This window comes from Ochotona curzoniae, unplaced genomic scaffold (assembly GCF_017591425.1).
Source record: "Ochotona curzoniae isolate NIBS_2020 unplaced genomic scaffold, NIBS_Ocur_1.0 scaffold_2453, whole genome shotgun sequence".
Classification (NCBI taxonomy): domain Eukaryota; kingdom Metazoa; phylum Chordata; class Mammalia; order Lagomorpha; family Ochotonidae; genus Ochotona; species Ochotona curzoniae.
The window spans coordinates 8,487,266-8,514,759 of NW_024467094.1; the positions used below are offsets into that span (position 1 = coordinate 8,487,266).

The 27,494-nt window shown below is 48.0% G+C and overlaps 1 protein-coding gene across 1 annotated transcript; it reads right to left on the reverse strand.

The window, feature by feature from the left end:
• Window positions 1–1,813: 1,813 nt before the first annotated feature.
• ZNF232 (zinc finger protein 232) lies at window positions 1,814–6,813 on the reverse strand. Its single transcript, XM_041001106.1, is given in 4 exon segments — window positions 1,814–2,606; window positions 5,678–5,810; window positions 6,109–6,468; window positions 6,470–6,813. Coding segments are annotated over 4 exon segments (1,413 nt in total). The 5' UTR covers window positions 6,635–6,813; the 3' UTR covers window positions 1,814–1,851.
• Between the last annotated feature and the right edge of the window lie 20,681 nt (window positions 6,814–27,494).

Consider the following 27,494-nt stretch of genomic DNA (forward strand, 5'->3'; position numbering starts at 1 on the left):
CCAGTATCATGGCCAATGGGGAATTAATGCAGAAACTTTTCTTGGCTTGTGGGTCACACAGAGACCTTGAGCTACATCTGGATCTGATGCGTGCCCTGTAGTTTTGCTAACCACTGCTTACCTCAGCACATTCACATGAATAACCAACTTGTATGCTAGTCAGGAAAAGTTTCTTCAAGGAGATCACACTTAAAAGAGATCTGGCCCAGCACGATAGCCTAGTAGTTAAAGTTCTGGCCTTGTACACACCTGGATCCCATATGGGTCCCGGTTCATGTCCCAGCAGCCCAGCTTCCTATCCAGTTCCCTGTTTGTGGCCTGGAAGGCAATAGAGGACGGCCCAAGGTCTTGGGACCCTCTGGCTTTGGATTGGCTCAGCTTTGATTTTTGTGGCCACTTGGGGAATGAATCAGTGAACGGAAGATGTTTGTCTCTGTATCTCCTCCTTTCTGTATATCCAACTTTCCAATAAAAAATCTTTATAAAAGAGATCTAGGCTCTGGTGTGATAGTGCAGCGGTTAAGATCCTCGCCTTGAACATTCTGGGATCCCATATGGGCGCCGGTTCTAATCCCAGCAACCCAGCTTCCTATCCAGTTCCCTGCTTGTGGCCTGGGAAAGCAGTCCAGGATGGCCCAAAGCCTCGGGACTCTACACCCACGTGGAAGACCCAGAAAGAATTTCTGGCTCCTGGCTTCGGATCGGCGCAGCACTTGTGGCCATTTGAGGAATGAATCATCAGATGGAAAATCTTCCTCTCTGTTTCTCTCCCTCCTCTCTGTACATCTGCCTTTCCAATAAAAATAAATAAATAATTCTTTAAAAAGAGAGATCTAAGTCAAGGGGGTGATCAGTCTCACTCTCTGAGAGGAAAGCAATGAAAGAGGGCAGTGGGAAACGAGGAGAGGGGTCCCCGGGTTGGACATTAGTCAGCAATGGATTGCCTCCTTGTTCCAGATCCACCCTTGATTGTCCTGGACAAGGACCATATCAGAGCTGGACCTGTCTCCACTTGGCCAGTAACAAGCCCTGCAGCAGCCAAGGGGACAGAAGTCAGCTCCTGGTTCTAATTCTGGTCTTTTCCATCTTGTTTTTACAGTGAACTGCTTGCAGTAGGCAAGGGATCCAGTGGCGCCCAACAAGCGTTTCATTGGCACCTCCACTTACAGCTCCATGCTTGTCAGCCTTGGCCTGCGGCACTGCCGGGGACTTCACCATCTGGAGAGCGTTGTCGGTAAATATTTAACTGGCTCAAAACCCAAACAATTCCTGATCTGTTTGCAGATTTCCTTGATGTCAATATGCCCACCATAGCTCACTGCAGCTTGGCTTTGGGCACAACCGGCTCTTAGGGCCTGCAAGCCCTGGAGGTAGCAGCTGTTCCCCACGCTGCTCTTCCCGTGTTCTTCACAGACCTCTCTACCTCCTTAACCAACTTTTCCTAGTCAGCACTTCTCCCTGTCCCAATTCTTAAGCGTGGTTTCCGTCTCCTACCTGCACACTGTGGGAGTGACCCTGTCCAGGGAGACAGACCAGTTTGGGTCCAAGAGAGGGCCAGGACCGAAGTCTCATTCACAATAAACGCTAATATAACTGCCAGCCCCTCTGCAGGCATTACTATCTCTATATTTTGGGAACCCATGCCGGTCAGAATCTCCCCTTAGGTCATGCCCCAAAGGAGAAGCAGCACAACTCAGCTATTCCTTATGGCCAACACTGATGACATTCAAAGGACATAGAAGTGACGAGCTACAGGTGGGACTAGGTGGAGTTTTTCCAAAATCAAGAACGACACAGGAAAAACCTCTTTAAGACACTTAGAACTTTTATGGACTCTGATCCTAAAGTAGATTAGATAAAAGTACAAGTCTGTCTGGAGCCTCTCTCCCCGTCCACGTATGGGGCAGATTCTGAGCCAGCATGCACTCGCTGGTGTCTAAGTAGCTCTGAGCTCCAGCGGTAGGCCTTCCCACATCCTTTACACACGAATGGCTTTTCTCCACTGTGGATCCTCAGGTGCTGACTGAGATAGGAGCTCTGGCTGAAGGCCTTGCCACATTTATTACACTCATAGGGCTTCTCTCCGGAGTGGATCCTCTGGTGCTGCACAAGATGAGCGCCCCACCTGAAAGCCTTCCCACACTCGCCACACTCATAGGGTTTCTCCCCCGTGTGAATTCTCTGATGTTGAATGAGGTTTGAGCTCTGGTTGAAAGTCTTCCCACAGTCACTACACTTATAGGGTTTCTCTCCAGAATGGATTCTCTGATGGATGACCAGGTGTGAATTATAAACGAAGGCTTTACCGCATTCAGTACACTCGTGGTCTTTCTTCCCTGGGGGAGTTTTCTTATGGGTGACAACTGTCTGCCTCGAACCTGCTCCCTGGGCAGGGGACTGCCTCAGTCTGCCCACTTTGGGTTTCCTTTGTGACTGTCCTAAGGTGCTTTCAACACAAGATGTAGCCTTGAACGTGGCAGTGGGGCTGGCAAGTGCCTTTGGGAATGCCGGTGACTCCACCTCCACATTGGGCGGTTCTGTCAATGCTGCTTTGTCCTTGAGCTCTGCACCATCTACAGCTGGTGGAAAATGTAAACAGACCTGTTCTGGATGTGTGGAGAAAACAATTAGATCAGGAGTTATGTTTCTGAAATTAAAATAAAATATTCACCATAGAGATGTACATATGACAATGGGAATATTAATTAGAAATTACCAATAGCTAGCTCTTGGTAGCAGGATCATACTGGGAAAGGATTTATTTTCTTTTCTCCATACCTGTTGTTTTTTTTCTTTACTGATTTTTATATAATGGTAAACTAAATAAATTTTTAAAATAAGTTTCAAAATAAGGTCTTTTCAAGATCTGTTCTTTAAATGGTGGGGCAGAGGCATGGACTATCAGGCTCATCCTCTTGCATCCCATGTAGGTGCTAGTTTGAGTCTCAGCTGCTCCACTTCCCATCCAGCTCCCTACTTGTGACCTGGGAAGGCAGCAGAGGATGGCCCAAAGCCTTGAATCTTGAGCCTGCATGCATGGGAGACCCAAAAGAAGCTCTTGGCTCCTGGCTTCAGATCTGGCTAGTGTGGAAATTTACAAGGAATGAGAGAAAGGTCAACTGATGTTGTGAAGGAAAGGGAGAAGAAAGAATCATTAGGGTTAGGGAGAGGGAATGTTCCAGAGGGTAGAGACCTCCTGGCTCTGGAACCTTCTCCTTTCCCATTTATTTCCTCATGCAGCTACCTCTTGTACAGAGGAAGGCCTTCCAGCTCTTGCCTTCTGCATGCCTGCTGCTCTCTGTCCCATCAAACTGTTTCCTTAACAAAAGGAGGAAAAGAATGGTTTGCCTGTTCTTAAATGTCTGTAACATGTTTTATGGTTTATTTGTCTATAGCACTGCTTATGTCTAAGGAGACCAAAAACACACTGCTTTGAGGTAACCTGAGATTGTCTGATTTAAATATACATCCCCTCCCCCAAGGTTAAACGCTATGGTTAATCTGAAATATGTTTATCACTGTGAAAAAAAGTCATGTAGTTGCTACCTTCTTTTTATCCTATCTACTTCTCTTTTATCTTCATTTTCTTGAAAGGCAGAAAGACAAGGAATGATAGGAGACACAGAAATCTACTTGTTGGTTCATTTCTCAACTGCCTGAAACAGCTGGGGTTGGACCAGGCCAAAGCAAGGAGTTCTGTACTTACTCTGGCTCTCCCATGTGAGATATTAGGGATCAAAGTGCTGGAGCCATCCCCTTCTGCCTCCCAAGGTACTTACTAGCAGGAAGTTGGAATGAGAAGCTGAACAGGTACTTGAGCCCAGACACTCTTCTTTGAGATGCAATATCCCATCTAGCATCTTAATCTCTCTTCCAAACACCTGCCTGGTCACTTTTGTTTTAAAAGTTAAGTAGCAGGGTTGGCATAGTGGTATGTCAGGCTAATCCTCTGCCTACAAGTACCAGCATCCCATATGGGTGCCAGTCCATGTCTGGACTGTTCCACTTTCCATCTAGCTCGCCTCTTATGGCCTGGGAAAGCAGAAGAGGATGATCCAAGGCCTTGGGATCCTGTACCCAAGCAGCAGACTCAGAGGAAGCTCAACTCAGTTCAGCTCAGCTCCAATTGTTACAACCATTTGGGGAGTGAACCAGCAGATGTTAGATCTTTCTTTCTGTCTCCCCTTCCAATAAAAATAATCTGAAAAAAAAAGTAAAATATCATGTTGATAAATAGAAGCAGTAAAGAGAATGAGAAGAGTCTGGAAAAAATGGCAGAAGAGAGCTAGGAAGTAAAACATACTTTTTGTTGAGATTCTAACATTAATTTCCATTTCTAGCATGTTGTTAAGAATTTTACTTCTTCAAAGTTTTTGTTTGGTTTTGGTGGTAGTTGTGGTAGAAAACCAAATATCAAGCAGAAACCTCACATTTTAGGGGCAGATTTTGGATACCGGCATCTCATAGTGGGGTGTCATTCCCAGCTTTACTTACACCAGCTTCCTGCCAACACAAATCCCAGCAGGCAGCAGTGATGACTCCACTATGAGACTTGAATTGGGATCCTAGCTCCTGCCTTTGGCCCCAGGCCCAGACATCGTGGGCATCGTAGTCATCGTGGGCGTTTGGGACATGTCCTAGTAGAAGGGCATTCTCCTCCCTTTCTCTCAAATTCGTTGAGGCATGGTAGAAAATGAAAAGACTCTCAAGGTAGCCTCAGCTCACGGCCAAGTTACTATGAACTAGGATTCAAGAGAAGGGGAGATGGTGAGTCAGGAAGTGAAGAAAGTACTTCCTGGACCTGCTTTGGGACACTAAAGCTAAAAGATCTTGAGGTTTTGTTTGTTCACTTATTTTCATCTTAAAAGAAGAGAAACAAGGAAAGATTTTCCATCTGTTGGTTTATTCCTCTCAATGGCTTCCATAGGCAGACAACTGGAGGAATGAACCAGGATCAAAGAACTCCATGTGGGTCTCTGAGGAGGCTGGCATGGGCCAAGCACTTAAGCCATCACCTGCTGCTTCTAGAACACATTAGCAGGAAGCTAGACTGGAAGTGCGTGTGGAATTTGATCCCAGGAACTGAGACATGGGACATGGGTGTTGAAAGCCTTGATTAACTTGCTACCTCACAATGTCTGCCACTGGCTAACTTTGTTTTTTTCTTAAAGATTTAATTATTTTTTATTTGAAAAAACAAAGGGAAAGACAGAGAGTGATCTTCCATCCACTGGTTCACTCCCCAGATAGCTGCAATGGCTAGGGCTGTGCTGGTCTGAAACCAGGAACTACAAGCTTCATCCAGGTCTCCCACATGGCTGGCAGGGGATCAAGCACTTGGCCCATCTGCTGCTGTTTTCCTAAGTGTATTACCAGGGAGCTGGATCAAGGGGGGACAGCCGAGGATTGAACTGGCACTCATTTAGGATGCCAGTGTCGCAAAGCTTAACATACTATGCCTCGGTGCTGGCCCTTCTGACCAGGTTTTATAGGCAGATGTAATCCAATCCTCAGAGCTACTTTAGAAGGCTATTCTTGTTCCCAGCTTGATGGGTGATGAAACTGCTGTCTCTCACCTAAGAGCAAAGTCTAGTGAGGTCACGATGGTAACAGCTAATGTCTGAGCCCCTACCATCTTTACGCCCACTCCCTCTCCCCAAACAATCCCATTCCTCACCGCTCTGTGGGAAAGGCTGCGAGTCCTGAGGTTCAAGCTTGAGCCGAGCGCCTGCAGCCTCCTGAGCTGCCCCCAGTGGCGGCTGCTCCTCTCCTGGCTCCTCCAGTGCAGGTCCGCGTGCGGGGCCCGGGACCTGGAGGCGATCAGGCACCACGCGATTTGTGTGGGACCAGAGCTTCCAAGGAGCCCTCAGGGAGCCTCCTCAGAGTCAGCACAGGGAAAGGAAGAGGAGCTGGAGTCTCTTTCCGGGTCAGACAGAGCTTGAGGTTGGAAAGGACAGAGACAGAGACACATACGCCCTGCTGCTCTCTCCCTGGGCCGGGCCTGAACTTTGCAACTTCCCCTGCTGCTGTCCCCCTCTCTGTCCAGCCTGAAGGTCACCGAGGCAGCTCCCACCACAGATCCAATCCCTCCCAGCCACCCCTTCCCACCTGCAGCTCTGGTTCAAGTCCTTTCTCTAAGTCCTCCAGCACAGTCACGGCCTCCTCTCCGCTCTTAGGGTGATGTCCCCGCACCCAGGCCCGGAGCTTCTCGGGTAGGATGCTCAGAAACTGTTCCAGCACCAGCAGCTCCAGGATCTGCTCCTTGGTGTGCCGTTCGGGCCTCAGCCACTCACAGCACAGCACCCGGAGCTGGCTCAGGGCCTCCCGGGGACCCGGCGTCTCCCGGTAACACAGCTGCCTGAAGCGCTGGCGGAACATCTCTTGACTGGCCGAGTGGGGCCCAGGAAGCCTGCTCTCACAGTCCCTAGGCCATCCCTCTTCCTTGGGCTCCAACATGGTGATCTTCTCTGCTTCCTGGGATACCCTGAAGAGCCAGAGTTTTAGTTGCTGTTAGTGACAAACCATCCCAGCCTGTAACAAGAGAGAAAGCAGTGCTCTTTTTGTCATTCCTGAAAACACCTGTCCAATCCTGGTACAACATCCTCCCCCACCTGTCCCCTGAATGCTGCTCCATGAAGCCACCGCCTTTAACAACTTGCAGTCTGCTTAGAGACAAACCCACAATGGTGGTTTTCTAGATACAACTAGATAAAAGATAAAAATAGCACAAAGAAGTGTTCTGTGGACCCGTGACTAGGAAGAAGTTTAAAGCAAAAACCCACTGTGTTTGGTCAGATTCCTAACTCCCAAGCGGAACAGTGAGGAGGAAAACACCTGGTGTGTCCTGCCCAGTGCCAGAGAAATCCCACAGCGAAGGAGGAGGGGCGAACCCAGAGGCCGTTAAAGGTGCAAATACAAGGGCCACCTCGCGGGTCGAGGAGGACAAAGGAGGAGCCATGAAAAACGCCAGGCCCTTGTCCCTAGGGGAGAATGCCCGGCGGTGGCGCCAGCCCTGGAACCAGGTTCTTCCCTCACCCAAAAGCCCTGGAGAGGAACTGTGGTCCACACCCCAGCCTGGCCCGCACCCTCACCCTTCATTTCTTCTCTTGGTAATCTCGAGAAACGGGGCATTGAGACCCCCCCTCCCGCCCCACATCCTTGGCACTGGACACAACGCGGGGAGCGGAGCGCAGGAACCGAAACCCACCCGCGTCTCTAAAGTCGCGGAGCTGCCTGCGAGGCCTGGCCCACTGCAGGACCGCCACCTGCCGTGACCCGGGAGAGCAGCCTGGCCACGGAGCTGAGCCCCCCAAGGCCTCGGCCGCCAGCACTCACCGCTGCGCTCCCGGAGCCTCCCCGGACTCCTGTACGACCCCTCCCCGGCCCCGGGTCGCGCCTGCGCAGCCTCGGCCTCCACCTCCCAGCAGTCGCCGGCGCCCGACGCGTGGCTGGATGTGGCGGGGGATGGGGGGGGGGGGTTAGGGACCCGGGGGTCCGAGGGTCTGGGAAGGTCGGTGGTCGAGGGGTCCGGGGATCCGGGGTCGGGAGGTCTGGAGATTGGTAGATCGGGGGCTTCCGGGGTCCTGGGGATCCGGGGGTTCTGGATCGGGAGGTCCGGGTTGGTGGGTCCGGGATCGGGAGGTCTGGGGTCGGTGGGTCCGGGAGATCCGGGGGTCGGGGGGAACCGGGGGTCTGGGAGTCGGTGGGTCCAGGATCGGGAGGTCCGGGGGTCTGGAGGGTCAGGGGAGCCGGGCCAGCCCTGGTCGCTGTGGAGCTGAGGAGGAGGATGAGGAGGGGTTCCCTTGTGGGCTACTGGGCCGGTGGTGGCTGGAGGGTACTGAAGCACAGAGTTTGGGCAAATAGGCCAAAGTTTATATATATAAAACTTTTATATATTATTTTATGCATATAAACATATGTATGTTTGTGTTTGAGAATAAATCAAAAGGGGAATTATCAATTATCTATTGGTCACAACACAGTTTGATTATCTTTGTTTAAAAAGTTAAAATTCCTGATGTTGCTTGATGTGTCCATCTTTAAGCCTTACAATTACCCCCATGAACTACATTATTATGATTTTATTTTAAATGTTTTAAAAATATGTTTTAGTTTTAGTTATTTGAAAGAAAGAGACCTACCTTTCATTTGTTGCTTCACTCCCCAAATGCCTGCCACAGCTGGGCCAGGCCTGGAGTTTCATCTGGACCTCTCTCTTAAGTCACCTACTTGACCCAAGGTGTATACTGGCAGGAAGCCTGAATAGGCTGGGCTGGGGTTCAGCCCCAGACACTCCCGTATAATGTCTCAACCACTAAGCCAAATAATCCTTGCTATTACCATTTTATTAATGAGGTGGTCAGGGCCTGGTGTGATGGTTGAATGGCTAAATTCCCACCTAGTGCCGGGATCCCATATGGGCACTACCTTACTGCTACCCCGGGGCCCTGTATTCTCTGTGGCAAGGGGCGGGGGCAGAAGGAAGGCGGCTGTGTTGTTGGAGGCCAATAGTCTCCATGCATTGGTAGATAATCTCTAAGGGTGGGGCCATATCACACAGTTCAGAACTCCGGTCTCCTTCCATACACCTCACAGGTACTCCCCCTGAGGAAAGATGTGATGTTGACATTCTTACCTCATCTCCTTCAGCCACTCTCTTAATGACTCATATACATTTAATATGCCACCTACCAGGAGTTTAGAGTTCAAGAAACACGTAGGACTGAATCTGTCTGTACGGATTGGCAGGGCCTAATTAGTAACATCAGCTATCAGATTCCATTATGAGACGCCTCTCCTCAGAGCTGTTTCAATGCTGCAGTTCTCAAATTAGCACTTCTGGTTCAAGACCAAATCACTCTTCCGAATCATCCCATCTTCCAGAGCAGAAGCTCTTTAGTTCTGCCTCCCTAAGTCACCTGAACGCTCAGCTGTGATACTCAGTCCCGTGGAGTCTTCCCCTCCTGATACGGCGTGAAGTTACTCGTACCTTCTCTGGGGAACACCCTGCTCGGCCCTTCTATCCTGGTCTTCAACCATCCTGTGGCCATTTCTGTTCCTTGTTGTTTCCTTGTAAATGAGCGGACCATCCTAATAGACAAGATCTCATATGTAAGAGCATTTTTCTTTTTATAAGGAAGAAACAAAGAGTATGTATAACATACCTAAGGGGCAGAATTCATCCAGGGAAAAATTTGATCACTCTAAGTACTCAGAGCAGATTGGACTAAGCAGGCAAAACCGGAAGAGCTCCTTGTATGAAGATTTAATTTTGGATTTGCTGTCAAAATGATTTCTAATGATCTCTATGATAGAAATCCCCTAAAATACACTTATGTCATTGTATACTTTGGACCCGTATTCCATTGCACCAGAAAAAAAAGCGCTATTGTTTCTAGAAGCTTCTAGCTTTTCTACTGGGTTACATCAATAGAACTTTGCTAATTTTTTTTTAACCTTCAAATGGTTTCCCTAACAATAGACACTCTCCAGTGTGCAGTACAGTTTTGGCTCTATCAGCCTCTCCCTACCCAGCCCCCATTTTTTTTTTAAGATTTATTTATTTTTATTGGAAAGGTAGATTTACAGACAGGAGGAGAGCCAGAGAGAAAGATCTTCATCTATTGATTTACTCCCCAAAACAGTTGCAATGGCTGCAGCTGAGCTGATCCAAAGCCAGGAGCCAGAAGCTCCTTCCGGGTGTCCCACGTGGGTGCAGGGTCCCAAGGCTTTGGGCTCTCCTCAACTGCTTTCCCAAGCCACAGGCAGGGAACTGGATGGGAAGTGGGGCAGCAGGGACACAAACCTGCGCCCATATGGGATCCTGACACATGCAAGGCCAAGGTTTTAGCTACTAGGCTATCACACTGGGTCCCTCTGCCTATTTTTACTTGGTCAAGTTTCTGCCATTCAGCGGGAGTTAAGTCCTGTGGGAATATTCTCCCAGGCCTCAGATTCCTTTGTGGTGTGAAGTTGTTGAGAACTGTGTGTCCCCTGAGGACTCACCCATCGTTATGGCATTCCTCAGGGGACTTCCTTTCAGTATGGGTTCTCTGGTGACCGTGACATGTGAGTTCTGACTGAAAGCAGTCTGAGCTGGCCCTGAACAACTTCCCAGTTACTACAGATGCAGGGTTTTTCCTCCGCCGTGAACTCTGCCATGCCTCACAGGCTCTGGCCAAAAGCGCCCCCTCAGTCCTCAGCTGCGCGAGGTCCCCCTTACTGTGGGAGTTGCCCCACATCTGGCCAGGCCCGAGTGTCCTTTGGAGGGTCTGTTCACACTGGCTCTGCTGTGGGCTTGCTCTTCTGGGTGAGTTTGCTGCCCCTGCCTGCGTTCCCCAGCATTGCTGATGCTTTCCTCACGTTCCGTAAGTCTCTCTACAGTGTGGAGTGTCTGATGTTTGACAAATGCCGCATGCCAGTCCTTACATGCCTTGGGCTTCTCACCACTGTGGTTTCCCAATGCTGGGTAAGGATCGGTAAAGCCTTCCCGCAGTCATGGCTCGGGGAGGGCTTCTCTCCAATGTGGCATCTCTGGTGTGTACCCAGGTATGACTAAACACCTTCCCACACTCCCTCCATTTATAGGGTCTCTCTCCAGTATAGATTACCCAACGCCAAATTAGATCAGAGCTTCTCCAGAAAGTTCTCCCACAGTCTGCATCCACAAGGCTTTTCTTTCTTCTGAGTTTCCTGTTATTAGATAAGGATCAAGTCAGATGGGAGAGCTATTTCACATTCCAGATCCTCTACCATGCATAAGCCTCTGATGTTTCAGAAAAGCTGGGCACCCACTGAAAGATTCCCCGCGTCCCTGACACCCATTGGGTTTCTCTCCGCTAGAGGCTCTGGTGCGCGGTGAGGCGAGGACACTGATTGAGGACTTTTCCATATTCACTGCTTTCAAAGGGTTTCTCCCCAGTCTGCATTTGCTGATGTGTGACAAGGTGTGAACTCTGCCTGAATGTCTGTCTGCAGTCATAACATGCATAGGGCTTATTGCCAGTGTGAATTCTCTGATGGATGGTGAGATGGGAGCTTTTATGGAAAGCCTTCCCTGAAGTTGCTGGCTTCCCTTGGCTGTGGATTCTGTGGTTTAGGGTGAGATTTGAGCTTCTCTTGAAGGTCGTCCCACACACTCTGGGATTCATAGGGATTCTCATGTTTAACCAGATTAGAACTTTTTATTTTTTATAACATTTCTTTAAAAATTTTTTTAAATTTAATTTTAATATTTGATGTTTTAAAAAAAGATTTATTTTTATTGAAAATTCAAATATACAGAGAGGAAGAGACACAGAAAGATCTTCTGTCTGATGATTCACTCCCTGAGCAGCCACAATGACAGGAGCTGTGCCAATCCGAAGCCAGGAGCCAGGAACTTCTTTCCAGATCTCCCATGTGGGTGCAGGGTCCCAAGGCTTTGGGCCATCCTAGACTGCTTTCCAAGGCCACAAGCAGGGAGCTGGATAGGAAGTGGAGCTGCCGGGATTAGAACCGGCGCCCATACAGGATCCTGACACGTTCAATGCGAGGACTCTAACCACTACGCTATTGCACCCGGCCCGATATATGCAACTTTAAAGCCATGCCTAGATAAAACCAATTGGCTGGCATATTAATAGATCTCATTCTCCTTTTCTTGAACCTGGCATTTTTTCCCAGTCTTCTGGTAGAATTTTTCTGTCCTATGGCAATCTTATATCCTTGTGTAATTGAATAGTAAATAAGTATATTACTTTCAGGCAACCACATTATCAAATTCCTGATAGTACTCAGCCACAGAAACACATTACTGAGTCCCTTCCAGTAATCCTTTTTCCTTTGTCCTGACAACAGGATGCAGTCTAGTCAACAATCTTGCAGTGAATGAAGGGTGACACCACTGGTCATAGGATAAGCTGCCAGGGTTGGAATTCTGACTAAATCATTTTATAATGGTGTTACTCAAGAGCTCCCAGTGCCCCACTCTGCTCAACTGTGTAATAGAGATAACAGGTCTGACTTCATAGAGCTGTTAGGAGCCTGAGTATGTAACAACACAGGGGAAACATCCCTCATTCCAGATTCAGAATTCCAGCAAGTTCCAAAATACCAGAACAGTACAAGTGGAAAATTCCATACCTGATCTCATGAGATAGGTCACAACTCAAATGTAAACACTAAGCATATTGTATAAAATAATCTTCAGTTATATAAGGTTTATATGAAATGAACTTTAAGCTTAGAACTTTATGCTTAGATTAAAATGAACTTTATGCTTAGACTGAAATGAACTTTATGCTTAGATTTTGTTCCCATTCTGAAGATAGCTTGTTACATACAAGAAAATATTCTGAAAAAAAAAATCGAATTAGAAATACTAAGCATTTTTAAAGATTTGTTTTATTTACTTGAAAGGTGGAGTTACAGAGAGAGTCAGAGAGAGGAGAGAGAGAGAGCAAAGACTTCTATTCTCTGGTTTACTCCTCAAATGGCCACAAAGGCCAGGACTAGGACAGACTGAACCTAGGAGCCAGGAGTTTCTTTTGGGTCTCCCACATGGGTGCCCAAACAGCTGGGCCAGCTGGGCCATCCTCCCCTGCTTTCCCAAACGTATTAGCAAGGGAGCTGGATCAGAAGCGGAGTAGCCAGAACGTGAACCAGCAGCCATGTGGATTCTGGCACTGCAGGTGGTAGTTTAACCCTTTTCTTTTAAAAAAAAGAAAAAAAAATCATTTATTTGAAAGGCAGATTTACAGAGATAGAGGAGAAGCAAAGGAGGGAGCGAGGGAGAGACAGAGATAGAGAGTGGAATCTTCCATCCACTGGTTCACTCCCTAAATGGCCCCAACAGTTGAGGCTGGGCCAGGCCAAAACTAGAAGCCTGGATTCCATCCAGATCTCTCACATCAGTGGAGGGGCCCAAGCACTTAATCCATCTTCTGCTGCTTTCACAGGATTATTAGCAGGGAGCTGGATCAGAAGTGGAGCAGCAGGACTCGAATTGGCATTCCTTAGGGATGCTGACGAAGAAGAAGGAGGCTTAACTTGTTGGGCCACAATGCAAGTACCACATTAAGCATTTTAAATAAGGGACATTCAAATTATCCATGTAAAATATTTGAAACAATGCTTGATATATAAAAAGCATAAAATACATGTCAGCTACTGTTATTATTTCTACTATTTTTATTAGTCTTGATCCTTTTCAGAATTCTCATTAAGTAATGTGTCACTAACACAAACTTCTATGTATCTAGGCTGATTTCACTTAAATAACATTCAAATCAATGCTTGAGGGCCTGGTGCGGTAGCCTAGTGGCTAAAGTTCTTGGTTTGTATATGCTGGGATCTCATACGGGCTCTAGGTCATGTCCCAGTGGTCCCACGTCCCATCCAGCTCCCTGCTTGTGGCCTGAGAAAGCAGTCGAGGACAGCCCAAAGCCTTGGGACTCTGTACACTTATGTGGGAGAACCGGAAGAAGCTCCTGGCTTCAGATAGGCTCAGCTAAAAATAAATATAAACATACAAATAAATAAATAAATAATAGATTGGCTCAGCTTCAGCCATTGTGCTCACTTGGGGAGTGACTCATCACACGGAAGATCTTCCTCTCTGCCTCTCCTCCTCTTTGTATATCTGACTTTCCAATAAAAGTAAATAAATATTCAAATAGATGCTTGAAAAGAACTGACCTTGACACAATTCCCCCTTAAAGTGACTTGGCAGGAGTTTCAAGAAAGGGAGTGTAGTTTAATGCATGCTGTTCAATATTCGAAAACAGATTGTTAGTTTGATTAAGAAATAATGAAAGGCACTTCTAAAAATCCCACAGAAAACAGAACAATTGAAGTGAAGTGCATCTTAACTAAAGAGGTCATACACCAACATCACCAGAGAATAATTTCCTTGAAAGATTCGAATTAGTGATCTTTGGTTCAACAGATCTAAAGGTAGCATTGGGGGCGGGAGTCAAGGAAGAAATGGAAATTATCCCCTTAGAGATCTAACTTGTCCTCCAGTGTGACAAGTTAGATCTCTACAGGACAAGGTCGTAAAGAAATCATGCTGGGGGAGTTGGGAGGGGTGGGGCTGGTGCAATGGCTCAACAGGCTAATCTTTCACCTGCAGGTGCCAGTATCCCATATGGGCACTGGTTCATGTCCCAGCTGCCCCATTTCCCATCCAGCTCCCTGCTTGTGGCCTGGAAAGCAGTAGATGATGGCCCAAGTGCTATTGTGATTAAAGCTACAACATCTACAAAGTCCACTATGGGGTGATAATTATGGGTGTGCCATACCACTGAGCCCAGAGAACAAAACAATAAAGAATGAGGCTGCTGTAATACAGGTCACACCACGGGAGCCTTAGGAAATCAGGTGAAGTCTGGGAGTGGGTATCTGGCATGGCAGACTTGAGACACACAGACACACACGCATGTATTTGTTTATTTGAAAGGTTACACAGAGAGTGGGGAGAGACAGAATTTCCATCCACGGTTCACTCCTCAAGAGGCTAGAATGGCTAGGGCTGAGCCAGGCCAATATCCAGGAGCTAGAAACTTATTCTGGGCCTTCCACATGGGTGGTGGGGACCCAAACACTTGGGGCCATCTTCCACTGCTTTTCCTATCCTGTTGGCAGACAGCTGGATCAGAAGTGGAGCAGCCAGGACTCCAACTGGCAGCCGTATTGGATGCTGGGGTTGCTCGTGTTACTTTGACCTGCTATGCCAGAGTGCTGGCTCCTAAGACTGCGCCTTTGGCTCTCGCCAACCAGCAATTGATACGGAACCTCTTCATGCATGGACTGTTATAAAAGCTCTATGATTTTTGGCTCCTGTTGGTGCTGGTGGCACAGCTTGTTTATTTATTTATAAAGATCCATTCATTTTTATTGGAAAGTCAGGTATATACAGAGGAGGAGAGACAGAGAGGAAAGATTTTCTGTCTGCTGATCCAGCCCTGCCACCCAAGTCACTGCAACAACTGGATCTGCGCCGATCTGAAGCCAGGATCTAGGAGCTAGGAGCCTCCTCCTGGCAAGGATTTTAGCCACTAGGCCACCACGCTGGGTCCAGTAGTCATTTCTCATATCCCCATCAGGCACAGTGATTTAGGAGCATACTCTACTCCAGTATGGCTTCATCTCCGTTAATGGCATCTAGAACGACTTTTTCTCCAAATATCCCATTCTGAGGCACTGGGGGTTAGATCAACACTTTTTAAGTTTTTTGGTGGGGGGACCTAATTCAAGACAATAGCCCTTCCTCTGTGTTATTCACAGAAGATCAAAGCTGTGCTCCAGGACGCCAGCCAGCCTTCCCAGATAGCATGCTTTGGTCCATTTTGTGCCTTTGCCCATGATTCGGCCTCCTGGAAGGGCCTTGCTACTCTCCTTCACCTACTGCAATCAAAAACTCAAATAGCCACAAGAGGCTAACCAGGGAATCAGAATGAGTGAAGCAAATCAGACCACAGATACCAACCAACACTCTAAGCTGGCATCAGAGAGGCATCAGAGAGACCATGCAGGTTGGAAGGGTTGGGGGCCCTAATTTATTCTCAGTGTGACAAATCGCTACAAATGGCACCATGCAAGGGCCCTGACTGACCAAAGCTTCTGACTTTTTTTTTTTAAAAAGAGATTCTGGATACCTAGATTTTATGACCAAGACATTTTTTGATTAAAAAAAAATTTTTTTTTCGGCCCCTGAAGCTGGTGTGTGGCACAGCAGTTACACAGCTGCTCAGAAAGTCCGCATCCGGTATCAGAGTGCCTGGTTTAAATCCCACTTACTGCATTTGTATCCACTTTCCTGTTAAGTACTTGCGAGGGAGACAGCTCAAGAATTTGGGTCCCTGCCACCCCCACAAGGGAGTCTCAGATGGAGCTCTGGCTCCTGGCTTCAGCCTGGCCTACTCAGACTGTTGCAAACAATGGGGTGAGTGAACTAGCAGGCAAAAGATCTATGCCCCTGCCTTGCAAATAAGAGAGAAAAAGTTGGCTGCTAATTCAAGTAAAACCGAACAGCATGAGCCAAAGACAAGGTGTGTACAACCACATCTCAGCAGGGCCCGTCACTTCTGGGCTGACACTGTTTGAAGCCCAGTTCAGTCACCAGGTGATACTTCACAAAGACACAGCAGGAAGACTACACAAGGGAATGAGTTATGAACGCGGATGAATTCAACAAGCCAAGGAACCTCTGATAGAAAGCTGAATATTAGATGCAGGCAGGGAGGCAGCCATTTCAGAAGGCTCTTCAAAAGAGATGGCTAAAAGGGTTTGCAGAGAGAGACCCCCAACAGTACGAATATTTGAGATTTGGCAGAACACGCCTGAACTCCATTGATCACTCCAGTCCTTTAGTCTCCGCAGCGGGACTCTGGCACACCACCGGGAGACATAGGAATCGCAGCTTTGGCTGACCTACAAACGTGGACGGGCACTGTGCTGCGCCACGCACAGGCTTAGCTTGGGACTTGGGACAGACTGTGGTAGCGGGCCACGACAGGCTGCACACGCCGAGCAAGCACACACAGGGCTCAGCCCAGCACAGCGCGCCCACAGGCTGCAGGAGGCCTGGCCTCTCCCCACCCTGAGGAACCCGGGGCCGGCACCTGCTCCCCACTCAGGCGCCGGCGTTCGCAGCTGTCAACACAGTGGACTGTCACCTCTAGGCCACCCCCAGCCTGCCGCTAGACTAAGGGACCCCTCATCAGAGCCGGCACCACATAGCCGAGACCCCAAGCTCCGGGCCGGGGTGGACAGACCCCGAGAGCTGGACACCAGCTACCCAATGCGGCCCCCTGCGCAAGCGCAAGCGCTCCAGCCGTCCTCCCCGCCGGCCCAGACGTCTTTTCTGCGCAGACTCAGCCGAGAGGCCAGCGGGCGGTGACCGCCGCCTGCCCACGGCCGGCCGGGTGACAGTGACACCTAGAGGTGCGTACGCGGAGGCGCAGGCCGGGGTGACTGGGTGACCGGGCCGCGTGAGCCAAGACACCAAGACACTGAGACCTGCGAAGGTCCCAGACACACCCAGGACTGGGCCTCAGCCCTGCCTCCCAGTGATTTAACATGTTTCTTTTGCCTTTTTTTTTTTAATGTTTCACACTCCCTCCGGAATCCCTTTGTGGTCGCCTTCGTGGAAACGTCCTAATTTGCGCTGTACTTGGAAGGCTTTGGCGAGCCTGAGGTAAACATGGCGGGCATGTCCAGTTCTGAAGGGACAAAGTCGGAAACCTTGTCCGGCTACTTGAGGGCTGCGTGACTTGACAAGTTAACTTCTTCCATGCGTAACCGCTTCATCTGTAAGATGGAGAGTCTGTCATAATCTGTTAAGTGATCACAGAAATGCCGGTCTTCGGTTCTACTTAATTTTGGAATAACGCTTTTCCTCTCAGGATAGGAGTGCACTAAGAAGTTATTATTAAATTTGAAAATGTGCTTTAAAGGCCCACCTAATTTCCATTCATGAGTTTTAATGGACTGACTTTCATTAAGCCACTTTTCCCAGCCATGGGGGTAAATCCATTACATAATCCAGTGTAGCCCTGACTTGGCCAGAATCTTTGGTTCCGGGAGGGACCAGTGTCCCGGGCTGAATCAGTCGGGTGGTGTTTAGGACATCTCATGGAGCTGGGGGTGGGGGAGAGAGAATGCAGCGCCTGCCGTGGCTGACCCGTGAGGGTGTGACTCCAGGGCTGCAGTTTGGACCAGCATGTCCACTCCCACTCTGGTAGGTGCTAGGTCTCTTCTGGACCCTGTACCAAGCCAAGAACCATTTTTCAAAGAGAATGGCTGCCTCGCTTCTGAAACTTAAACTCCTCGAGGAAAGAGCTCTTGACTTGGGGGCTGTGGAGCAGGAGAGTCTAGCTTGTTTTTGCTCTGTTTGACTTTTGGGAAACTACTCTGCAGCGGGGGCTTCTCTGTAAGGGAGCTCATAAATGCACGAGACCACTAAGAAGGAGCAAGTGTGGTACTAGAAAGCCAAAGAATCCCCACACTTCTTAGTGGTCACTTGTCTTTATGTCTTATTGCCCGTTTATACGTGGGTATGCCTGTGTTACCTAATTCTTGTGCTTTATTTGAATGCAATCATGCTCTTTTGCATAAGCTTTTGTTGTTCATTCATGCTGCGTGTAGCATCCATCCTTTCTTCCTACTAGCTAGTATTCCATTTTATGGATACACCACAATTTGCTCTTCTTTCTCTTTGATTTTTATTTTTGATGATGTCTACATAATTGAGAAGGGTGCATGCCCATGTGGACCATTCATTAGAGTGGGAAGGGTTCAGGAACAAGAGAAAGTGGATGAGATTATTGTTTCAAGATTTTCCTTTTCTTCTTCCTGTATCTGGCAGGAGGGGAGAGAGAAGGAGAGAAGCCGCTCCCAGCATCCCAACTGCATCCATACCGGGGGATGGGGAACAACCACCCAGGTTCCCTGATATGGAGCATACTCCAAGGGTTCTGCTCAGGTGGTTTCGATAGTTATGAAATGCTGTTGATCTCACAGATCCAAGGATGAGGAAATCCTTCCAAGGTCCATTGGCTGATGTACCTTGCCCAGATATTTGCTGTCAATGCCTGGCTGGGGTAGTTGTCCAATCTGTTCTGCCCTCTATCTGCTATGGTATCAGATGTCCCCTGCAGGCTCCAATGGACTGTCATATCCTTCGTGTGCATTTGGGCATGCTGTACACTGCTCCATCTTAGCCACTGAGGAGGCCCAGTTCTGATACATGCATTCCATGGTCAGACCACAGATCCTGCAATTCTCCCTATAGTTGGAGTTCTGATTCCAGCTGGGGGGGATCCCCAAAGAAATCTTATCTGAGGTGATCTCAGACCTGACTCTTGTGTGTGCTTGCCAGTATGGGGTCCAGCTCAGTCTGCCACCCACATCAGCCTAAACACACAAGCATGGTTGCAGTTGCTGGATCAGTTCTGTCTCTAGCCCTGTCTCTTATGCAAACCAGTGGATGCCGCAGCCCAGGCCAACCCTTCCCACCTAATGCTTGGCCTTCATGTACACCAGTGGGAACTGCAGCCTAATCGGAGTGACCCCAATAACCCCTATTAGGCCAACCCCCTAGCCCTGGTTCCTGTGATTGCCAGTATGTGCAGCAGACTGGCCCAGTCTTTCCCACATCCCTTTCAGCTCTTGTGCATGTCAGTGGGTGGTTGGAACCTAGCTCAACCCAACCAATGTCACTATCCAGCCCATACTTGTGCTGGTGGATGCTACCTTCTATCTACATAGGCCCAATCCTAGCCCTGATTCTCATGCTCACCAGTGGGATTTGCAGCCCGTCAAGAGAGGTGCCCACAGTTTCCCTACTGGGCCTGCTCCCATTCCTGGTTCTTGTACTTTCCAGGTGGTTCTGCATTCTAGCTTGACAGGACTTGCCCCAGTCCTAGCACTTGCCAGCTGATACTGCGGCAAAGCCCAACTAGCCTGCACTTAATTCTGGCTCTTGTCTGCACCAGTGGATACAGTTAGTTAGCCCAGACTAACCCAGTTCACATGCAGGCCAACAGGTGTTGTAGCCTTACCTAGCCCAATCTCAGTTCTCTTGCTTACCAATGAGAGCAGTGGCCCCAAAGGGGTGCTCATGCTGCCCTCTACTATGCTTACCTGCCCCCTAATCCCCTTCACCTCTGGGTCTAATGTATGCTGGTAGATGCTATGGCCCAGTCTGGCAGGGCTCACCTCACCTCGGCATTTGCTGGGGGTGTTGTAGCCTTGTCCAACCTGGTCTTCCCCCAATTCCAGCTCATACTGGTGGGTGCTGCAGCTGAGTCCAGCCAAGCTAGCCCCCAATCCCAGCTCTAATGTGAACTGGCTGGTGTTTTGGCCCAACTTGGCCTGTCCTGCACTCCGTCCTGATTCTCAGATCTGCCAGTGGATGCTATGAGCTGGCCCAGCCTGGCCTACCCCCAGATGTGAGCCATATGTATGCTGGTTTGTATGGTTACCTGGCCTGGTTTGGGCTGCTCCCAGCCTTGGTTCTTGTGCTCACATGCAGGGACTGTGTCCTGACAGCAGAGTTCCTCAAGCTCCTCCATCAGGTCTCCTCCCAGTGGCAGCTCATGTGCACACCAGTGAGTCCATGGCCCAGACTGGCTTAGTCCACCTCCTGTCCTGGCAGGAACAGTGGTGGATTTGCCCAGTCAGCCCACACGCATTCCAATTCTTACTGTTAGGTGCTACAGCCCAGCCACACTTGGTCCGTGCCTAGACATAGCTCTCGCGTGGTTCACTGGGTGCCCAGAACTTGCCCAGCCTATGCTACACCTACCCTGGCTCTCATGAACACCAGCAGGTGCTAGAGGCTAACCCAGTCTGGCATACTGCAGACCCAGTTGACACCCAAGCCAAGGCACAATGCAATCCTGTCCAGCTCAGATCTCTGCCCCCATTCTGGCTCTTTTGCTCACCAGTGGGAACTACTACCCAGCCTGGGCATCCCCTTTGTTTCCCAACCAGACTTGTTCCCAGCCACAGATCTTGCACAGGCTAGTGGTTGCTCTGACCCAGCTCAGCATAACCCACCCCCCTTCTTGGCATTTGCTATTGGATGCTACAGACTGGCCTGTCCTGGCCCGCCCCTAGTCCCAACTCTCAGTGGTGGGTGCTACAGCCTAGCCCTTCCCAATCTGCCCCCATTCCTACCTCCCGCAAGCTGGTGGGTGTGATAGCCTAGCCCAGCATGACCCGCACTACAGTCTGGCTGCTGCACATGGCTCCATTGACCCAACCCTGTCCAGTCTATCAACTCCAGAACCAATCCACACACTTGCCGATGGGTGGAGCTGCCTTGCCCAATCTGAGCAACACCCAGGCCTGAATCACATGGTCATCAGCAGGCACTCCAGCCCACCAGGGGAGTTTCCCAAGTTCCTCCAGCCAGGCCCACTCCCAGACCCAGATCTCACACATGCCAGTGGCTCTAGGCCCTTACCCAGCAGTCTGTGTCCTCTGTCTTGTCGTTTGTGTGAGCTAGCTGGTGAATGTCGCAGTCTTGCCCATCCTACACCCCATTTTTGGGTGTGCCTGTGGTTGCCACAGCCTGGGCCAATCCCAGTACCTATGAGTGTCAGAGGGTTCTGTGATCATGCCTATCTCAGCCATCCACTACCCCCAGCTCTTAACTCAACCAGCAGAAATTGTAGTTCCACAGGGGTGAGCCCACATATTCCCCATGGAATCTTCCCCCAGATCTGGTTCTCTTGCTTGCTGGTCAGTGTCATGGCCCAGCCATTGTATGTCCCCTGTTACAGCATTCATTGATGGGTACTGTGATCTAGCCATGCCAGGTAGGCCCCAACCCTAGCTTCAGTGTGCACAAGTAGGTAGTGGTCAGCGGTAGTCCTTGCTAACTAGTCCAGCTCAGGTCTCCCATGTGAGTGGGTGCATTGATCTGACCCAGAAAGATCCTCCAGTATCCCCCCCTGCAAACCGTGTGGTCTCAGCCCCTTTGCTTACCTCAAGTACAGTAACCTTGTTGATGGAAGTCCCTCAGAAGTCATTCCTGTATATTTGCAACATGCTCCCTCAGCAGTCCTCCCTCTCTTACATCCCCTTACCCACTTCCCTGAGCAATCCATAGTTCCTGCACCCAGGAATGCATAGGTTCCTCAACCCAGCTTTCTGAAGCCCAGTCTTCCAGTGGGGTGTGTGCTGGCCTGTAGTTCTGCTTGCCCACTAGGGTCCTAAGCTCCTGGCATGTGTGCTGGCCCGGGACCTTGCCCCTCTGTCCTGCCAAGATCCAAGCGCATTCAAAGTTCTCCAAGTCTGGTCCACCAGTACACTAGGCCAAGTATGTTAAACTATGGTGCTTCCCTCCCCTCCCTTCACCCCTGTTGGACCAAGCATGTGGGGAAATCCCCAGGCTCATTCCACCTGCCTGGGTGTGAGCCCTCAGGTCCCTGCACACCCCTACTGGTGCCATCCCTCAGACCCCCTGCAAGTCTGCACCCCAAGGCCCCTACAAGCCTGCCATTCATGAGGCTGGCACAAAGTGCGAAGTCCGATTTACTCCTTGCTTCTCATGGTGATGGACCTTTTGATTCTATCTAATTCTTCCCTGCTTACAAATAAAACTATGAGCATTCTCTCTCTCTCTCTCTTTTATTTTTCTAATCCCGGCAGCTCCACTTCCCATCCCGGGCGTGCAAGGTGAGGACCTTAACCACTGCGCCACCGCGCTGGGCCCAATCCACCAGTTCTTTTGGGACACTAGTGAAGTATCCTCTGATTAAATTTAATTCTGACACTGTCTACCTGGAGTCAGCATCAGCTCACACAGGTTGAATGCTCAGCCCTAAGACTCCCCCCCCTCCCCCCGCTATTTAGATGCAAACTGCAAGTCCCAGGTTATTTTACGTGTTCTGCTGACAAGCTGGTTGGGAATCAACATTGTCATGACCCCCTCCTTAGGTACAATTGATTTGCTAGAGTCTCTTGTGAAGCTCAGGAAACACTTCGTTGCATTTATCCATTGATTGTGAAGGACATTACCAAGGAAGCAGAGTAACACAGCTTGACAGATGAGCTGTACAGGAAAAGTCTCAGGGGAATGGCCACCAAAGTACCTCCCCTCGTAAGCTGCTTGCCTTCACATGTGCAGCTGTTTGGGAACTCTCCCAAGTCAGTCCTTTTAAGTTTTTTTTTTTTTTTTTAAGATTATTTATTTACTTCAAAGGCAGAGATACAAAGAGAGGAGGAAGAGGTTTATTCCCCAAGTGGCCACAACAGCTGGAGTTGAGCCGATCCGAAGCCAGCAGCCAGAAACTTCTGGGTTTCCCACGTGGATGCAGGGTTCCAAGGCCTTGGGCCATCCTCTACTGCTTTTCCAGGCCACAGGCAGGGAGCTGGTTGGGAAGTGGAGCAACCAGGATGCTGACTGATGCCCATATGAGATCCTGACACATGCAAGGCCTGGACCTTAGCCACTAAGCTACTGCACTGGCCCAAAATTTAAAAAAAAAAAAGACTAAGGCAGAGCAGCCTGAGATGAACTTGAGATGACTGACCCACACCACAGAGCACATGGAAAGCCGTCTGTAGACTTTGGGGCTGTATCCTAAGGGTTAAATTAAGGCAGGTTTTGGGATGTGTTGGTGGGGGGCATCACTGGGACAGGGACTGCCACTGCTGGGGAGACCCTAAGTCAGATTAGCCCAGCTGCTTTCTAGCCTTCGACCTGTGAGAGATAATAAAGCCAGTAGCTTCCAGGGTGATCTGTTACACAACCGTTGATAAGCAACACACAACGTGTCTGCCATGTAATCTTCCTGTATGAATTCTCTCTTCCATCAGTGGCCAGATACACTCTGCTGTATTCTCATTTATCAGTAGCTTTGCTTTCACTGGTTTGATTCAGTGACTTCCATCATGCAGTGAGGAAGTTGGTAAATTTGTGATTTTACTTTATGATGTGGTGCCATTGTGCCATCTTTCTGTTTTCTCATAGTTTTTTTTTTTTTTTAAATATACCACTTGCGAGACAGATGTTAATTACATAGTTGGAGATAACTATGATTATTCCTTGGGAGATGTTTGCAAGGGGACTAATTTTGTAAGTGGATGTGGATCTTTTCATGTTTGAATGACTTTTGCCTACCCAGACTCTTAACTGTGAAGACTTACATAGGAACATTTGAAAAATGGAGGATCTCCACGTCCTCCACTAATCTTCAGGGCTGTTTGGGTGGTGACGCAAGGAATCTCCCTTTGCGTTCCTTTGCTTTCATTGTCAGTACAGTGATTTTAGGTATTGTAATACTTGGCTTTTTTTTTTTTTTAAAGATTCATTTACTTATTTTAAAGCAGAATTACAGAAAGAGAGGGAGATTTAAAAAAAGACTTACATTTTTAATTTTTAATTTTGTTTTTAAGATTATATAGTTGAAAGGGAGTGAATCTGTAAGTGAAAGATCTGCCACCATCTCCTCTCTTGGTAACTTTGGCTTTCAGATAAATAAGTAAAATATTTTAAAATAAAGAAAGAGGTCTGCAATGGTTAGCTGATTTCTAGAAAGGGCCAGTTTTCTGTCTGAATGACCAAACACCGCCAAGCAAAATAGGGATATTCAGGTTTCAGGTTCACTCTTTTTTTCCTTTTGAATCAACAGCCAAGGCCACTTTGCCCACAGGTTGGCTTTTTTTTTTTTGAAAGGCAGAGAGATAAGAGACATTTAAGCAGTTGCAGCTCCTCTATACTGGCACACTTCCTAAATACCGAGGCGGGCCAGGGCTGTGTCAGGCAGAAATAGAGACTGGGAGTTCAATCCTGGTCTCCTGTAATGGTGCCAGGAACCCAAGTTCTTGAGCCTGCTAGGGTCTGTAGTCATAGGAATCGGGAGCCAGTGCCAGGACTGGAACTCAGACCCTCTAATGTGGAACTGGGATGCCCTAACCAAAGCCATAACTGCTAAAGCCAAATGGACTGTTCAGGACACCATTAGGTGGCAGTGGTTTGCAACCTATGGTTGTGGCTAGCATTTAGGGATAGGTCAGAACATCTTAAATACACCCTTATTTTCAGGCGGTGGTAAATTAAGCTTTCTAGTCATGCAAACATCACATGGCCTTTGTCCCTTCCTATCCTGGGAGCTAAAGTCCACATCTGTGAAAAGATGCTCATGAAGTAATTAAATTGAAATAACAGATTTCAAAATAAATATTTGTACCTCCTTATTTTCTCCCTTTTTCCCTTTATTCCCTTCTACCCACCTCCTACAGAAATTTCTGGAGTATCTCTATGTGCCACTATAAATGTAACAGATAGTCAAGCAGTGCTGGCTCAGCCCTTGTGGGTCTTACTGTTGATGGACAGATGTGTTCGTTTCCGTTTCTTGTCACAACAAACAGTACCGCAAAGAATGTGTTTGGAAGATGTGCTTGAGTTTCTCTAGGACAGTGGTTCCTGGGCCATCAGACCATAATCGTGCTAGCATGTCATGTGCCTGTTTTCATGCTCACCTCCTCAGGAATGGACGGTAGAGCTTTCCAGAAGCTACATGGAATATGATGTTGTAACTGACTGCAGATGTGAGAATCTGCATCTTCTCTATTCAGCCAAACATAAAAAAAATCCACAAAAATGTGACATACACCATGGTGCTCCTGTTTTTTTTTTTTTTTAAATTTGGGAAAACAATTATTTTAATGGCATTGTAATTTGTATTAACAATGGGTTTAGTGTTATTTTTTTTAATGATTTATATGTATTTAAACGTTCACAGTTTTAGTTTCTAAGACGGTAAACATCCACAGATATGTTCTGTATGTACAAAATCTCATTGGTGTCATGAAGTAATGGAGACCTGGTACACACTATTGTTCTAGGGTGTGTTACCCCAAAGTGAAGTAGCTGTACTCTGTGGTGTCCACAATTTAAAAATTTCACTAAATGTTGTCAAATTGCCTAAATTTTAAAAATTAATTTATTTGATGGGCAAATCAGATTTACAGTGAGAAGGAACAACAGAGGGAGATCTTGCATTTGCTGTTCATTTCCCAAATGGTCGGAATAGCTGGATTTGGGCCGATCTAAAACCAGGAGCCAGGAGCTTCTTCCAGGTCTCTCATGTGGGTGCATGGACCAAGGACTTGGACCGTCCATCTCTGCTTTCCCAGGCCTAACCAGGGAGTTGGATGGGAAGTGGAGCGTCTGGGACTTGAACTCATGTCCAGAGGAAATGCTGGCACCACAGACAGAGGCTTAACTAACTATGACATAGTCCCTAAAACCAGCCTTCTAAAAGAATCTGCAAATCCTTGGTGCTTTTTCAAATATCAAATCATAAAGAATTTTAGAATTATTAAATTAGAAAGACCACAATAATACAACAGTGACTCAGGCTATGCAGTATTGATTATCTTTGTAAACACTAATGAGAACTGCAGGGCAGCATTTATTTTTAATGTACTCAGAGGGAGTTTTTTTGATCACTGAGAATAGCTTTGTTAAGTGTCAACATCAAGTGTATCGGAAAATTTATTTTTATTTGGTGGTTAATGGGAGGTAGAAGTGTATAAGCTATGCAAATAAGCTTTTTTTAAACAGGGGAATTTCATTATTCTTAACTACTGCCTTCTGCAACTTTTGTTAAAACTATGCTTCACTACCACCTAATTTGTTAAAAAATGCTGAAGCATCTCATTTTTAAAAATTGCATGATCATTTGTATATGTCAGTTTATAAGTGAGATATTAATTTATTTAAGGTTGCTGCTGTTTTTTTTAAAAATATTAATTTGTTAGTTAATTAATTTGACAGGCAGGATTGCAGAAAAGGAGAAACAGAGATTTATCTGCTACTTCACTCGGCAGGCTGCAACAGCCGGGCCTGGGCTAGGCTGGAGCCATGACCGGGAGTTTTCATCTGGGTCTTAGGGTTGTTTGATTGTAGGACATGTGAAATTGTTCAAGGTGGGACCAGTGCTGTGGCAGAATGAGTAAAGCTGCTGCTTGCAGTGCTGACATCCCAAATGGTCAGTGGTTCAACTCCTGACTTCACTTCTGATCCAACTCCCTGCTAATGCACCTGGGCAAGCAGAGGATGGCCTGGGTCCTTGTGACCCTGCACTCAGCTGGGAGACCCGGAAGAAGCCCCCAGCTTCTGGCTTTGGACAGGCATAATGCTGGCCATTGCAGGCAGTTGAGGAGTGAACCAATGGACAGAGGAGCTTTCTCTCTCCATATTCTCTCCCTCTCCCTCTCTGTAACCCTGCCTTTCAAATAAACAAAATCTCAAACAATATTCAAGCATAGTTGACCTAAAACTTCAGTGTCATTAGGTATTGGCAGTAAGATGTGTGGGTAAGTGTGAAAGATGGAAGGATCAAGGTACAGCAGTATTATTTGACTGTGTGTGTGTGTTTTTTAATCACTTATTTGAGAAAGAAAAAAGAGGCAGAAAGAAAGAGAAAGAGTATTCTTACTCCTTGTTTATTTTGTAAATATCTGACATGGTTGAGAGGACATGGCTGGGAACTAGAAATTCACTCCAGGTCTCCCACATGAGCAGCAGGAACCCACCAATTTGAGCCTCCCAAAATCTGCATCAGCAAGAAGCTGGAGTCAAGAGTCAGAAATAGAGATTAAGCCCAGGCACTCCAATGTGGCCAACCCCCCCCCCCCAATTGACTGTTTCTTTGTCCTTTTCTAATTAATTAATTTATTTGAAAGGCAGAGCTCCAGTGAGAGAGAGCAAGCCAGAGATGTTTTCATCTGCTGACCCTACACACGTGTAGGGTTTCAAGGACTTGGGCCTCTGCTGCTTTCCAAGGCCACAAGCCAAGAGCTGGATCAGAAATGCAGCAAGCAGGATTCAAACCATTGCCCCATTGGCTCTTCTCATTTCTTTCTCTTCCCTTCCTTCCTTCCTTCCTTCCTTCCTTCCTTCCTTCCTTCCTTCCTTCCTTCCTTCCTTCCTTCCTTCCTTCCTTCCCTCTCTCTTTTCTTCTTCTTCCTTCCTTCTTTTTGCCTTTATT